The sequence below is a fragment of the Phalacrocorax aristotelis genome, chromosome 7 (genome assembly GCF_949628215.1).
Source record: "Phalacrocorax aristotelis chromosome 7, bGulAri2.1, whole genome shotgun sequence".
Classification (NCBI taxonomy): Eukaryota; Metazoa; Chordata; class Aves; order Suliformes; family Phalacrocoracidae; genus Phalacrocorax; species Phalacrocorax aristotelis.
This window is the reverse complement of record NC_134282.1, coordinates 33,476,455-33,493,065: the sequence shown is the minus strand read 5'-3', so window position 1 is coordinate 33,493,065 and position 16,611 is coordinate 33,476,455. Positions and strand designations below refer to the sequence as shown.

Genomic DNA, 16,611 nt, shown 5'->3' with positions numbered 1-16,611 from the left:
CCCCACTTCCCATGCCCTGCTCATGGGGGGAGCAAGCCACAGGGGTGGCTATCGCCCCATGGAGCCAGAGAGGCCACCTGGGTGACGCCCCCATCGTGCCTGGTCACACCCTATCCTTGCTTTCTGGTGTGCCACAGCTCTGCCCCCCATCCCAGCCCTGTGCCCCCTCCTCAGTCTCACCAGCAAGGCTGGGGGCTGTGGGGTAATGGGGGGCAAGGGGTAGGGATGTCCCTCCAACTCCTCCTGCATCCTGTGGTTCTCAGCCAACAGCATGGTGTACACCTCCCTGGAGAGGACTTCACCTGTGGGATGGGGTGGATGCCACTGGGACATGTCCTACAACCCTCCCCCTGCCTCCTGCAGAGATGGGGGCTAGGACCAAGCCCTCGCCTCCCCCACACCCAGGGATGGGTGCCAGAGGGCTCAGGACCAACTCTGATCCCTCACCACAAACCATTCCATGGTGCAAACTATCAGAAGGGGATGTCCACCAGCAGTGCCTGGCAGCTGTATATGGGTCCCCACCAAGGGGTCCCCATTCCCACTTGCACCCACCCACTGGCTTCTCAGAGCTCCTTCCCACCCTGGTGAGCTTTTCTTGCAGCATCCACTCCATCACCTTGATCACCTGTGGGAGAGAGCAGAGCTGTCCCCGTGTCACCAGTTCAATGCAAGGCTGTGGTGACCATCATGTATCCTCAGCTACCATGGTTCCGGGAACAGGTAGCACTTATGGAGGGGTGAGATGGGCCAGAGGGTCCTATCTCATCCTCAGAGCCTCGTACCCCCCAACCTGTCCTTCTAACCCCAACCTCGTGCCCCCCAACTTACTTTCTCCTGCTGCCGCACAATCTCCTCCAAGACCTTCGTCTTGACCACCTTCTCCTGGCACCTCCTCAGTGTGGCTTGCTGCTGCTGGTGGGCTTGCTGGAGCAGCACCAGGTCCTTCTCCCGGTCATTTTTCTGGGTGGGGAGGAGGGAGAAAAGCCCCTAGGGACCTCTGTGCCAAGCCTCAAGCCTTGGAGCATCACCTGCAGGGCTGGGAGAGCCTCATGGGCATGTCCCTGGGGCTCTCAGGCACTTGCTTGGCTGTGGGGGTGCCATGATGCTCTCCCTGCTGCCCCACTGCTCCTCTGCCCCCACCCTGTCACTTGGGCAGCCTCTGCCCACTCCTGCTGGCATCTGTACCCGGATCAGCTCATTCTGCAACTGCTGGACACGGTCCTTCAGCCTCCTCAACTCTGCTGTGCTGGCCGCCAGCTTGTGCTTGAGGGTGGCTGCAAGAACACATGGCATGTCCTTGGCACCTGGTCAGGGCATGGTGTGGTCCCCTCTCTTGTGCCAGGGAGAGGGGTCCCCTAAATTCCACCCCCCTCCCCATCTTCTCCATCACACACCAAGCCTGTCCAGCAGTTCCTCCCGGGTCATGACATCCAGGTCCACATCAGTGAGCAGAGCATGGCCCAACTCCTCCTGTGAGGCCAGGCGGCGCCGCAGGTGCCTGTTCTCCACCTCCAGGCTGGCAACATGCTGGCGCAGGGACAGGAGATCCCCTGCCATCCGCTTCAGTGCCAAGCAGTAGCTCCTAACCTCCTGCCAGCCCAGAGCAGAGCTGCTGGCACCCCACTGCCGGCCTAGGCTTTGCCAGGCACCAAGAGCTCAGCTGAGGATATTTGTCTTGAGGGTTAGACCCACCAAGGAGGAGATAAGAAACATCTGGACTTTTCCCTCCTCTTGCAACCACCCATTCTTCTCTTCCCTATCCATCCATCCTTCTATTCCTCATGCATCCTTCAACCATCCTTCTCCAGCCATCTATCATTCTCTAGCCATCCATTCTTCTATTCTCCATCCATCCATCCATCCATCCATCCATCCATCCATCCATCCATCCATCTCTCCTGTCCCTCCAAACCTTCTCTCCACCTGCACACTCCTCCCCCCACCCAGCAGAGCCCCTCCCGCCATCCATCCCCATCTCTTTTTACCACCCCTTGGTGGAAAAACAACTCTCCCAAGGATGTGGTGTGGAGCAGTGTCAGAGCTGGGGTATCACCCTCAAGGTCTGAGCCTTATGGGGCTTTGCAGATCTTTAGAAGAAGGGAGGTGGTGAAGAATAATGGAAGGATGAATGTTTTATACAGATGAACCTGGTGGTCTTTTATCACCAGTGCAGCTGGGGAACTCCTCACCAAGTGATGCTGGGGGGAATTAATTCCCCAAGGGTTTGCATCTTCTCAGGCTGACCCTCCTGAATCCCTCTCTGCCACGCTGGGCTGTGGGAAGGATCCTGACAGCGTACCTTGGCGTGGGGAGCCATGTGCCTCTAGCTCCCCCCATCCACTGCTCCCAGCCTTGGGAACAGCCTTGGATGGGGGGGGCGCAGGGCACTGGGAGGGGGTGCAGCATCATCATGCAGCCTTGGGGAAGTGGGGGGAGGGAGGAGCAGGTGCTGAGAGTGGCTCAGCTCTTTCCTCCCCATATGCCCAAGAGCTGTTTCATCCAGGACTCAGTTCTTGCCTGAGATAAATGCAAGGGCTGCTCCCCTCCAAGACCTTCACTCACCGGCAGTGTAGAGCTGACAGCAGCCTGGCTTCGGTCCCCATGGGAGCCAGGACCCACCTCGGGGACACTACTGTCTCCCCCAGGGCCCCCACTGTCCCCTGCTCCTCCTGTCTCCTTGGCACTCACCAGCTCCTTGTGGTCCCCAATGATCTCGGGGGGCCTGTGGAGCAAAGGAGGGGGAACACACTCTTGGCCAGATGCTCCCACCAGAGTGAAATACCAGCAAAGCCTTGGCTGGGGAACCCTCCGTGGGAGACAGGAGCATATTTGGGGTGCCAGGGGGCCAGGCGAGTGCTGGTGAGGATGGGGGCTGCAGGGAGGGTGGGAGCCTGTAGGAGATGAGGAGCAAGATTGACAGTGATAGGGCAGGAGGAGAAGCTGCTGGGGAAAACAAGGGGCAAATGGAGGAAGGAGGAAACCACCCCAAGGATGATGAAAAGAAGGAACCAAGAGGGGACAGCAAAACTGGCTTGGCCCCTGTACCTCCACTTCTCTGACAGTGCTCCCAGCCCACATGGGAACGGCTGCTTTCTGGCCACAGCGTCAGCTGCTGGGAGGGACACATTGTCTCTGTGGAGCTGGCAGGAGACATCAGAGCAGAGGGTGAGGATGAGGAGCAGGCTGGGGAAAACCCTCCAAGAGGAACAGCAAGCTCCTTCAGCACCTTTCCCACAGGCAGGAGCATCTCTCCTGGCTTTCACCTGGAGAAACACACCTTTGCCATCATTGCTCTGGGGTCAGGATCCAGCCCTGCCCCAAAAACCTCTGGCATCTCTGGCTTCAAGCATCCCGCTTTGGGGCTTGGATGCAACATGGTGTGGCCACAGGGCTGGAAGACCTTCTCCTGAGGATGGGGACACTTAAAAATGCCTGACTTTGAGCATCATCCAATGGCTGGCCCATTGAGCCATGCATCCCTGGGAGGAAATTTGGATATGACTGAAAGCAACCCCAACTGGGTGCTATCCCTCTAACAGGGACCTCTGGGTCCTCAGCTCCCATTGGTGTCCCCAACAACAGGGTGATGTCCCCATCCCCACTCACCACCCCCCTGGTACTCACAGTGGAGGAGAAGGCTCTGTAGTACAGCATCATCCTCGCTCCTGGGGTGTCCCAGCACCCCAGAACACTGTTCCCAGCAGCCAGCCCTGCCAGCCGGTGGGTTGCCAGGCTCTGCCTGCCCCAAACAAACTCCTCAGAGGCTCAGCCAGCCCTGGGCAAACATCCCGTCCCCATGCCACCAACCGAGTTGCTGGATGGTGGACTTACAGCAATGCCAGCATGGTGAAACATGAAGAAAAGCTGGTTTTCCCAGGCCCTTTCTGCTGGTGGTGTGGGGGCTCCCTGCAGCCTGCTGAGCCTGCAGCTGTTGCTACAACACCAGCTTCCTCTTAGCAACTACTCCCTGCAGCAGCCCAGTGCCTAAAATCACCAGGCTGGACCCTGATGGGTCTATTCCAGGTGCCATCACATGCCCCATCGACATCCTATGGCTGCTTCCAAAGCCATTGGGGGCAGCTGGCAGCACCTGCCCGCAGTGCTGCCTGCCTGCAAGCACTCCGTTTAAGACACCAGCCCCTCGCAGTCCCCAGCCCTCCCTCCACATCCCCAGCCTGTTTTCGGCTGCCGTTGCCTTATCTCCTGCTCTCAGCAGCACAGACCCAAGAGGGTGACTTGGTGGCATCCACTGTCAGGTCCCAGCCACGTGGCTCTGGTGGTGACAGCATCTCATTTCTATGCCTTGGATGCTGGCATGGAAATGCTCTCCCCTCCCAGCACGCTCCTCTGATGTTTCAAACGCTCAATTAACTTCTGAAGACCCACATCTTGGAGACGCTGGGCGGCATCAGGCTTCAGCTCTGCCTTGGGATTTGGCTGATCCCAAGCAGAAAATAATTCACTGAATAATTTGCCAGTCAAACACCATGTTCATCCTGAGATTGAATTTATAGCATTGCAAGGGAAGGAATGCTCTGCCCCAACTGGCCCCCCGGTCCTATCCCCCTTTCAGGGTACCCACAAAGGCTCTTGTGCCTCCCCACCCACTGCGGCGTCCTGCATCCACCTCTCCTTTGGTGTTTGTTAAGAAACAAAGAGGCCAGTGTAAGTTGATGGAGCCTTTCACCACCTCGTCCCGTGCCATCAATTTTTCATCAAAGAGCCGATGGGAAGTGTGCAATTATCTGCTCCATTAATAATGCACAGGACTGCACTTGGCTTGCTGGGGCTGGGCAGCTGCTTTCCCTGCCTGTGCTAGAAGGTCCTGGCTTGAACCACAGCTTTTCTAGGCTCAGACAACACCTGCAGAGGCCGGAAAACCATGCCCAGCCTTTACTCCCAGCCTAACACTGCTCAGACACCCACTCAGACCCATGCTTGTCCCAGCATCTCCCCAGCACTGCCTCTGGGATGGGGGCAGAGTTAAGGGTATTTGAACATATTTTCCCCTACACTTCCTATCTCAAATCCACCCAGAGATAGCTGCGTCTCTCCTTCCCGCAGGGGTCTGGGATGAAAGGCTGGGAATCTATGTCTGAAATGATGGAAGCTTTGAAACTCCTGGCATTCGTTATTTATTTTTAAATTCCTCCCCCCCACCCCCCCATCATTTCCAAGCCTCTGAAGCTTCCCCTGCCTTTAGAGCCTTTCATCCACCCTGATGAGCCACCCCCCCTCCTTCCCATATTTGCTTAGGCAAGTTGTTTTTTTTTTTTTTATTTACTTAACAAATTGCTCCAAGATGCTTTGATGTATCCGATTAGCTTCAGCTGCTGGAATCAATTCATCTCCAGATGGAGCACCATGGAGCAAAGTGTGTGTGTGTATGTGGGGCTAGAAATACAACTCCAAGGGAGGTATGAAGGTCCAAAAGTGGCTGAAAATAGGGTGTGCCAGAGGATTCTGCATCTGCATGGCATGGCCTGACCCCATCCCTGGCTGGGGAGGGGACAGCAATGCACCCTGAAGAGAGGCTGAGGACAGGCCAACTCATTTCACTTGTGAGCACAGAGGCATTTGAGTACCTGGCAGTGCACCAGCCTCTTCTGCAACACAATCTCCCTCCAGCCCAACAACTAAAACATCCCTGGATGAGTATTAAGCCCAATTCCTTAATTTTTATGAAGATGGGATAAGCTCAGATTTACATATCTGAGAAAAAATTGCTGCAGCAGCTTAGGAAGATCAGAGGGAAAAGAATCCCATTTTTCCCTCTTTTCTGTACAAAAGCTCACAAAACTCTCAGGAGATAATGATGCCTTCATTTGCTTTGCCCAATGTCCCCATCAAACTTACCCATTCCCTTGGGACATGGGTACTGGTGGGGATGGCAGGTTCCAGACGCCCCTCCCCAGGGACTCACCGCTACCCAAACCCATCCTCAGGACATCTGGCCAGATGTGTCAGTGGGGCAACCGGGTTTTTTCCCCCTCTAGTTCCAAAATCAAAGCATTTCCCTGGGGAACCCCAACCCTAGGGAAAATGGGGGATTTGCAGGTCCCCCAGGGGAAATACAGAGATTTTTAGCCCAGCCACTTCAAGCACACCTTGGCAAGATGCACCAGCCGCTGAAAGCCAGCAAATAAGCGGGGTTTTATCTGATTAAACCAAGGCTGAACTCCCTTCCCAGGCATCACGACAAGGGGGGGGAGCTGTGCTGGGGTGGTGGTATATTAGCCAAAGCATTACAATTCAATTTAAGAGTTAATTGGATTGCATTGAAAAGTGCTTAATCTGAGCCGAGTTCAATTTAATAGAGACACCACATCTCCTGCTCCCTTCCCAGCCAGGACGATGATTTTAGGGCGGGTGATTACCATCACTATCCGGCTCCGGGCCCAGCTGCCGGCTGCTGATATCGTGTTGTACAAGGAAATAAAAGCCTCTGGATTACACTGGGTAACTTGAGGAAGCAAGATGCTTGGTGTAGAGATGACTGCTCCTCAGGATCCCACCTGCCTGCCTGCTCTTTCAAGATAAGGCTCAAAAAGCAGCCATGCCACCAGCAGGGACTGTCATTCCTCTGTGAGTCGCTGCTGGTTTATTTTGCTCAAAGAAAAAGGAATAAAAAAAAAAAAAGAAAAAAATCGGCAGCTAGGAAGAGGTGGGATGACTTTTGAGAGCGGACTTGGCTGAGCCAGCTCCTGGCTCCTGATAAACAATTTTTCCCCCATCCTGCTGCATGGAGCTGCTTTTGGGAGGGAAGGGGACAGCCGGTGCTGTCCCCAGGTGATGTCCTGCTGCTTATGGTGACGAGGGTAAAGGGAGGAAGGGTAGGTCGGCAGAGCCTCTCAGGATGGGGCACCCAGCATGGGTCGGAGCATCCCCCATTGTTGCTGCTCACCCATGACCACCAACTGGGGCCAGGCCTAAAAAAGCCCCCTTCTGAGATCAAAAAATGAGAGAAACAGGGTACGACTGTTACCCTAGATTCCTGCTGGTTCTCTGCAGGGTTTTTTCCTCCTAGGAAAACATCCTTATCTGTTCTTAAGACAAACACATCTCCAGCAACTGGGGATGTGAAGAAGTGGAGAAATATCACAAAACTCCCCAGTACCAGGGGAAGACTTGGCAGCACTTGGCAGCTCCCTGAAAAGTCTGTGCATGGGACCTGAGTTAAATACCTTCGCCTGGCCCCACGCTTTTAAAGTGCCCTCAAAGCATTTGTATCCCCTGGGCTTAGAAAAACAAGTGACTGCAGAGGGATAAACAGCAAGCATCCCCATCACCCCTGGTGACAGGGGCTGCCGTGACTTGCCCTTGGCCTGGCAGGCGGCTTGTTGCCAGCGCTGTGGCCATCCATTTTCATGTTTGCTTATGTATTGAGTCCATTTGCTGATAAAACACCCCTTGCATTTCAGCAGCGAGCATAAATCCATTAACACCCCAAGCCACCACGCTAAAAGCACACAGCACCATGCAGCACCCGCTGCCCTGAGCACCCACCACCCTAAGCATCTCCCCCCTGCCAATGCACACACCCCGAACACACGAAAAATGGTATTTTGGAGCCAGTTTTCTTTTTCCCTTGTTCTGGCTCACTGCTGGGGTCCCTGGTCCATACCCGCTGCAGCCATACCCATACCCAGACCCAAGCAGGAGAAGCACATGCAAACCCCACCAAGCCTAACCCATTTTCCACCCCTGTCCAGAGCCTGAATCACCAACAAACCCTCATGCAATATAACTGCAGCACTCCCAGCTTCCCCCACCCTCCACTGTTGGGTCCCTGCCCCTCCAGCACCCTTCACGAATGGGACGGGGATCTCTCCTGAGAAGTGACCTAAGGGAAAGCCGTTGGCTTTCTCATGTTGCCCTTTACTCCTGGATGCTGGGGAGTAAAGGGCACAACACATGGAGGGGTTAAAGGGATGCACTCCCCGAGACCCTCCACTGCCCTGCAAAAGCCACGTCCCTCTGTCCTCCTCCTTGCCATCTCACCTTGGCCCATCTTACCTCACCTCCAGTGAGGGTCCCACGGCCTTGCCCCCACCACCCGTAACCCTGCTGTCACCCTCCACCCACCCACCCACCCACAGACCCGGGGGGAGCCGGGGCCGCCCCGGGAACGGCCTGGGCTTAAGCGGGCGGGGCCGAGCTGGGGAAAGGGGCTGGTGGTGGGGGCAGGAGGTGGCGATGTGGGACTGGGCAGCTTGCCAGCGGGCCACCTTTGCAGGCACCAGCCCCGAGGAGCTGCTGGGCTCAGCAGTGCCGTACCATGCTGGGGGTCCCCTCCCACAGGCACGAGATCAGCGCGTGTCGGGCTGGGTGGGTTTCCCCATCATGCCCATTACACAGGATTAAGCTAATTAATAAAAGAAACCCATAAATCAGCTAATTTGACCCCAGATGATATTTATGCCCATCTTACTTCTGAAGGAGATTAAGGATTCAGCAATTTGCTTCCCCTTTTACTTAATTAGCTTTTTGCCCTGGTGATAATAAGGCCAGTGTACGAAGATGTCATGGTGAGGGTGGGTCCCCCAGTGTCCCCCCTGTGTGACAGGGGTATCCAGCTGTCTGGCAAACCTGACTGAGCCTCGCCGGGGGCCAGGGCAGAGCGGAGCATCCTCATCCCAACCTTGTAACCGCTCCTGCCTGCATCCCGGGCTCTCTCAGCCCCGGGAAGAGGGAGCAGCTACCCTGGGCGGGTGAGAGAACCCCTTTTCTGGGGAGCCCCGGCCTGAGGGGCAGGGAGCTCCTGGCGGGGGCTGGGCAGGGCAGCGGGGCTGACGCTAGATGGGGCTGCAGCCGCGTACGGGGCCAGCCGGCAGCCCGGGGGGAGGGGGAGCGGGGCCGCACCGTCCCCGGCCCTTGCGCCCGCCTGCTCCCTTGCAGCACCCTCGGCCCCTGCAGCATCTTCACCCCTTGCGGGGTACACAGGGCTGGTGCGGTGCTGGATTTTTATCAGGCTGGGATGCACGATTAAGTCAAATTACATTTACTTCTCCCAGCCCCACAAGAGGCCCTTTGGCCCAGGTCAGGGAAATATGAGTGATGGGAGTAGGGAAAGAAAGGTTTGAAAAAGCAGCAAATGTTCGAAGAGGCTGGAGAAAACTCCCCCCTAATCGTTAAATGCTGCTTGTAAATTATTCATCGACTGGTAAGAGAGGCGCAAATCTATTCAGTGAGAGGGCAGAAGGGTAGAAAAACACAGTTAAGCTGAGCCCAGCGTAAACCTCAGCCTAAGGTCAGATATCTCCTCCCTCAGAAATCAGCCTCAAACCTTGGTAAGTCCAAGACGGGGGGGGTGTGTGTGTGTGTGTGTTAATGTCCCAGCACAAACCTGCATGGAGGCTTTTCTGCCTCTATGGGACCAGGGCAGGGAAGGGTTACCCCATCTCTGGTGATATTCCACATCACTTTGTTTTCCTCTCCCTGCCACTTTTTAATGAAGGCATTAACAAGCAGATCCGGAGCAGGACCTCAAAAGCCACTGAGTAGGGATGGGGATCAGGGTTTGATCAGCCAGAGAGGAGAAGGAAGAAGTGACAGGGCTGTGATCAGCCAAGTGCTCCCCTCCAGACCCCACTGCCAGGGGGGCTGTCACGTCCCAGCTCCCTCCTGCACACGCTCCATTAGTAGGGTGTCAGCCCTGATTCCTGGGGCTGTCAGGAGATGGGCTTTCCAGGGCTTTCCGAGTAAATCTCCCTGCATTGCAATGCAAGCCGAGTGAAAATAATTCATGCTTTAGGGGGAAGAAAAAAGCAAAAAAGAAAGAAAACACTGTCAAAGGTTGGGGGTAAAAAAATAATTGTACCAGCAATGCTTTCTAGCATTTTTACCCAGTAAAAGGGCAGGGCAGGGTGTGCTCAGGGCTTGTGCAAACCCTTTCTGTCTTCCCCAGCTCCCATTGTCCCGCTGGAAGCATCCTTGAAACCACTTCCCACCCTGATAAAGTGAGCTTTATTGACACAGGGATGCTTTTGTGAGGATACAGAGAGCTGGATTTGAGGCTGCTTGGGGCATTGGTTCAAGCAAACGGCAAAGCTGGGGGCGAAAACTCATTGCATGGACCATACAGTGATGCCAGGGCTGGATCCTGTGCAGGTCTGAAAGGTGTTGGGGCTTCTCTGGAGCCGCAGGGCAGTTTGGTCCATCAATTTGGGACCTTGCATCCTCACTGCATTTAAGCTGTGCCATGATACCCGCCTCTGCACACTCCATTACAGGTTTCTATTAGACTGGGCATAAAGCAGCTGCCGCCGCCATAGAAAAGGAGGCAATAAAGCTCAGTGGATTGGAGGAATTAAAACAGCAGGAGGAAAAAAAATAGCTTTTCTGTATTTTTATAGTTGGTTGTTTTATTGCTAATTTTCTTCCTGCTTTGCGGGCTGAATTACAGGGAAAGGGATTGGGTTGAAGGTGGGGTTTGGGTGGTTGCTGGTGGGGAAAAAGCTGGGCGTTTGGGCAGCACAGGGCTCCTCCACCTCCTCCCTCACAGCTATTTAATAAGCAGAATTGAGGTTTAATGACCTGTTATTTTTAAGGCCAGATGGCTTAAAGCACAGGAAGGTATTACAACCATGAGGGCTGGGTTGAATTCATCCAAGGGCTCCATTTATCAATACAAAAGGCTAGAGGAGGAGAGCAGCTCCCTTTTTTTTTCCTGGAGCTGAAAGGTATGAGCTGGAGGTGCCTGGGGTCTCCAGCATAATGTAGCAGTAACAGGAAGGAATTTGCTAAATGGATTTGGGATTGAGCAAGTGCATCCAGACTGCTCTGGTGAGAGCTGCCCCCAGCAAGGTGATGAGATGCTGTCCCCCCTCCAGCCCCTGTGCCACCCCGAAACAGCTGTGGACCAGGGGTGCGGGCACTGATGGAAAGGCTCCTCCATGGGTGCAACACAATAAATGATTGGAAAAACCAGGCTATGGATAAAACCCACTGCTCCCAGCAATGCATACATTGGAAGAGAGATTAAAATTTGGGATTTATGCCAATTTTTCACCATTATGAGGCAGGGTACATGCCTCCGTGGAGGCTGGCAGGGCAATGCAGTGGGCAGGGTATCTCTGGCTGCTCTCATGGGTTCTTACCTGGCAATTGAATGGGTGCACGGGGGCTGCCTGCAGCTCTTCATGCCTCTTGATTGTGCTGGTGGCAGTGGGATCCAGGCTGGGGAGGGCACTGCTGCCTGACAGGGTCAGGAATGTTGCCGGTCTCTGGGGAGGGAGAGGCAATGGTCTGTAGGTTGGACGGTTGCCATGATAGAGGCAAGGAGGGGCACCCAGACTGAGATGTCCCTGCTGCAAGTCCTCTGTCCCACCATCCACGTCCCCAGTATGCCACCAGGACTGGCACGATAGGAAAGAGCTGTGGGTTGGCCACACTCATCTCATCTTTGCAAGGTGCAAGGGGAGCTATGGGCAGAAAGGGGATCCCTGGGGAACCAGCGCTGGACCAACAAGGCAAGGTGGAAGAGGAGAAGGCGGCAGCAGTCCTTTGCACTGAAGCCTGTGTTGGTGGAAATAGTAGGTCTGTGCCCGGCTCAGCCCATCCCTCCCCTTCCCTGGGCAGGGAGGAGGTGGGTATTCAGGTCCTGCAGGTGCAAACGGATGCTAAAAGCCACTTTGCCACCTGGTGCTGCCCCTGGCTTTGGTGCCTGCTGGATAAGGCACCTCCAGCACCCCCTGCCAGACCCCCTGCCAGACGCTGCTGGCAGCAGTAATGCGATTTCCCTGCCACTCATTTCCCGCGCCCAGCTCTGTACGCCCCACTCTATGCCTGCCAGCCTGGCTTTTATAGACTCCACTCTAATCCAGTTAGAAGGGGAAGTCGGATCTAATGGAATAAATGATGGAGTCGTTGCGCTCCTCACTGCTGCCTGTGATGGCAAGGTCATGGACAGGGACCCTCGCCCTGTCCTGGCCATCCCTGCTCCCAGTGTCTGGGCAAGTTTGGGTGATGGTGACCTGCCTCGCCACTGGGATGCTCGCATTGAGGCATGGCAGCCTAGCACCCACTTATTTCACCACCTGAGAGTTGGCTACCATGACCCGGCAAATCCTCAGTTGCCCCCGCCTCCCCACCTCGCAGATGCTCTCTTCACTTCACCGGCTGAACAATCAGTCTGGGCGCCCTCTCCAAATTGGCTGTGGGCATGGGCAGCAGCAAAGTGGCCCTCACTGGGTATTACTCCGTGCCTGCACCTGGCCTTGCCTCGTTAGTGCGGCTGATGAGGGCAGCAAGCATCCTCCCTCCCTGTGACAAGGAGGTGTCTGGAGGCGTTCCCGTGCCCTTCCCCATTGCTGCCTCATTAACACCATCAGCATCATTGTCCCCTGTGTTGCTACATTTCATTACGCCGCCGGCCCCAACCTCAACCAAGCTCCTCCAGCATCAAAGTGGGGATGAAGATGCCCCCCGCCCCGCCACTCTCCCCCTCCCTGTGGAATAGAATCATGCAAAATGCAGCAGTTTAGGCTCTGCCTGCAATTACCAGGGCTGGCGTACAGCTGCTGCCGGCCATGCCGGAGTGATGGCCGGCCTGGCCCCGCCACCATTGCCCATTGGAGAGCTGCTTGCCGGAGCGCACGTGCTCTTAATTCAATTAGCGCTGCCCTGAACACTCCCCTGGGACCGGCGGGCGGAAACCAACAAATTCTCCTTAACAAAGACATTCCCTGCATTTTTTTTCCCGGTTCCTCACTGGCTTGGGTTTCCGCGGCTAATGATGCTCCTGGCCAGCAGCAATGCTGTAAAGCCACTTGTAATCTGCCATGTGATAAAGGGAATAGGTGATATGTTTGATGGACAGGTGTCAATCAAGAGCTGGCAAGTGGGAGTTCAGCTGCCAGCAGTTTGGCTGTGCCTAAAGCCCTCAGCCAGCTCACCAAGAGAAGATGCTCAGCAGGAAAGGGTGATGCTCCCTCCAGACAAGTCTTTCACCAGCTTCTGCATCCCCCATGGTGTGGTTTGGGGACAAAACCCCAATTTTGGTGCTCACGGAGGACAAACGTGGCCAGACAGGTAGAAATAATGGGAAATGCATGGTGATTTCCCCTGCTTCCCAACCAATTGTCAACCCATGTTTCTTTGCCAGCCCAAAAAGGGTTTGATCATTGGGCTGGCACGGTGACAATTTACACCCTGGTGCTGTGACGATTTACACCAGGCACCGATCTGCTTCTGGTTTTAAATGGCAGCTATTACATAAATTAAGGCTGTTTAAGAAATGATATAGCCAGCCTGTTGAATTTTTTTTTTCCTTGCCTGGGAAAAAGCAGCACTAGCTTTTCCCTTTTCTTCAGAGGCTGTCACGGTGTGCTGGCATGTTCCCAGACCCCACCTCAGGTGACATGACCAAGGGCGCTCAGCAAAGCAGGTGGCAGAGGCTTGAGGTGACCCTGAAGGTCCTAAGTGCGACATAATGCACTGAGCAAGGTGGGGTCATGCCAAAACAAAATGTAAAACAGGGCTGGTTAATAAACAGGGGCAATGAATAAATCCCTTAGAAATAAATAAGCCTCCGATGTGTATTTTCCAGCCCTTGGATGGGGCTCAGCATTCCCCGGACACATCAGGGACCACCTCCTGCTGACCCTGCACATGGATTTGCCACTGGCTGCTGCATGGTCAAACTCATCTTTCCTGGGCGAGACACCAAATTTGGGGTGGAAAAAGAAGAATGAAGGGAAAACAGGATCCCTGCCTTGAGCCACTACAGAGGTGGATGAAGCTGGCTGCAGGCTTTTCCCCTGCAACAGTTTTTCAGCGACAGCCATTAATTTGCTACATCGCCAGCATTTTGTTGAAGTCTTTGATTTCTTTGTCTCCGCAAGATGATCAAAGTCTTTTGTTCTCATTTGGGCTCCAAAGAGAGAGTGCAGGGCGGTGAAGGCTGTGGGGAAATGGGCTGGGTGGGGACAAACCCAGGGGTCTCAGTGCCTTTTCAGGGGCGGGGGGGGGGGGGGGGGGGGGGGGCTGCAACTTAGTGCTGCCCTTGCCCTAGGATAACACAACTCCTGCTTGGACATCCCTGGTGTTGGGGTTCATGGCTTTTAATAAAACAGCTGCTACAAATGTAGCAGGGTTTTGAGACCCTGCAGAAATACTGGGGGATGAGCCCTATTTATGGGGAGCCCCTTATCCCTACAAAACCCTGGCACTAAGGACACTCTCCCAGCATGGAGGGTTGATGTGAGCATCTGAAGCCAAGCTAGGGAGCATCCAGACCCCTGGTAGGAGTCAGTCAAATCCCTGCAGAGGCCACAGAGCAGCCGGGATTTACGCCTGTGTCTGAGTGTGCTGGGGAGTACAGATGGCCCAGGGTTTATTTAGCTGCTGTTTGTTATAAAAAGCCCAGCCAATCTAGGTTATGCATTTTCAGCTCTCTACATTTAAAAAAAAAAAACAAAAAAAACCAAAAACCCAAAAACCAAGAACCAAGAACAGAAATGAGATGGGTTCAGTGAGTCTGTTCTCCTTTGCCATCTGGCTGGGGAGAGCTGTGGGGCGAAAGAATGCAGGGCAAGATGGGCAGGGATGCTGGGGGTCCTCGCAACCTGAGGATGGTCAGGGATGCTGGGGCTACTTATACCCCAAGAACAACCCTAGTATGGAGGTTGTCCTGATGCCTTGCTGGGTCAATACATATCCTGTATTGACTGTCTGCCTCTTGGCCCCTGTTTGGCCAGTTCTTACTGTCCCAAAGCTGAGCTCAGGACTAATCCACGAGTTTAGGACTAATCCACTTGGAAATCCAGCCTTCAAGCATCCCTTGAAACCTGGGGCTGCCCAAAGTGGGAGAGAAGAGGCTCTGCCCCTGCAACCATGGCAGCATCTCCCCTGCCCACCAGGCTGTGGTTTCAGGGTGCTGGGGCTGACAGCCAGCTGGCTGGGACATCTTCCTCAGAAAATCCTGATGTCCAGGCAAGAAACAAGGGCCTCAGCAAAGCCAGGAGGAGCTAAACCTGCCCTCACCCTGCTTGGTAGCAGCTTGCTCATTGATTTGCATCACTCCGGGTCCATCTGCCTGGGCTGCCGCCGGATGAATTAACCAGACACGGAGCCCAAGATCGGCACTGGCTCTCCTGTTTTTTGTTTCCACTCCCAGCTCTTACATACATTAAGGAAGGCAGGGCTTGAGGGGTGAAGAGGGAGAGGTTGGGGAAGAGGAGAAAAAAAATTACAGCTCCCGGATCAAAACAATAATCAGCTAAATGAATTCCGCAGCATTTTCCCGCATGACTGCGAGTGATAATTTAGTGCAGCAGCCAGCTGGAAGCAAAAGGATTAATTCTGCACTTAGTGACACCCATGTGAATAATTCATCACATGCAGACCCCTTTTCGCTGACCCCCCTGGGCAATTACTCCAAAGACCTCCACCAGCCAGCCCCAGCCCGCCGTCGCTCCCCCAGGGATGGGGGGATGCAGTCGCCAGCACAACATCCAGACCTGTCCCAAATTCACTTTATGGATATGATCTTTTTTGCAGATGGGAGCAGAGGCTGGTGGCTGCAGTAATTAAATTGATCGGGCTCATGGCTGCATCCTAACCTGCCCAAGAGCCGGTCCTGGAGCCAAGAGCAAGTGAGGTTTCCTCCTCCCTGGGAAAAGCAGCCACATTCCCTTCTTGCTGTGACATCCCTGGGGACCACAAATGCTGAAGGATGAAGACAGCTGGACATTTGTCACCATGGTTAACCAGCCTGGCCCTTCTCCGCACAGAGGTGGTGAACAGCCTCTTGCAAATACCCTGCCTGTGCCCTGTCTGCCCCTCTGCCTCCAGCCAGGATTTCCCAGGAATATGAGCACATGCCAAAAGCCCTGGAAAAGCGATGGATGCAAGAGGGCAAGAACCACATGGTGGCACAATCCAGAGGCCTGAGACAGCAGGAACAAGGGATAAAATCCAGATCCAGCCCAGCTGATCCTCACCTGAGAGGTGTGGAGGGTGGGTGACAGCTCAAAAGCGACATCCCCTGCCCTGTCCGCATCCCTATCCTTCCTTGCCCCAGGGCTTGCCATCCCTAGCATCTCACCTCAATCGAAGGAGCTGCAGGCAGAGCCCCATGGTTGGGATGGTCCCAGACATGGTTTTGAGGTCCGTGCCCTGGGGAGGCAGAGGAAGGGTCACAGCCCATGCTAGCCTCTGGGTTTCTACTAGGGCTCTGGTGTCTTTGACATTGCCCAGATACCATCCAAGGGACCAGAGCTGCAATTAGGAGCAGGGACCCCAGCTTCCCCTGGGATGCTAGGGACCTCTCTGCTAGGCTGGCCACCCAGACACAGAGATCCCTCCCACCATGCCAGCAGCTATAGGTACCATCACCTATAGGTACTGTCACTGTGCTGCCCTGAGCAGCATCAACCCCGGAGGCCCCAGCTCACCTGCATAGCGAGGCCATCCATGCACATCCTGCTGCTGTGTGCTGCCAGCTCCTGGAAAACATGGCTGGTGAGGGGCAGCACTGAGTATCCCATTGGAATGAGGGTGCCTAGAGCATCCTACACTGGGAAAGGGGTGAGAGCAGCTGGCTGGGAGCACAGCAGCCCAGGACCTGCCCCTGGCCAAACCCAAGGATGAGGAAGAGCATCCCCA

At 54.8% G+C, this 16,611-nt stretch overlaps 1 protein-coding gene across 1 annotated transcript in view; it reads right to left on the bottom strand.

Annotated features, from left to right (window-relative positions):
* Positions 1-16,611, bottom strand: part of CCDC33 (coiled-coil domain containing 33) — a 29,998-nt gene that overhangs the window by 1,014 nt on the left and 12,373 nt on the right. The window contains 10 exon segments of the mRNA XM_075098378.1: positions 181-302; positions 556-628; positions 832-963; positions 1,189-1,277; positions 1,398-1,593; positions 2,566-2,725; positions 3,049-3,143; positions 11,103-11,233; positions 16,056-16,122; positions 16,401-16,522. Of these exon segments, the coding sequence (XP_074954479.1) occupies positions 181-302; positions 556-628; positions 832-963; positions 1,189-1,277; positions 1,398-1,593; positions 2,566-2,725; positions 3,049-3,143; positions 11,103-11,233; positions 16,056-16,122; positions 16,401-16,522 (1,187 nt within the window).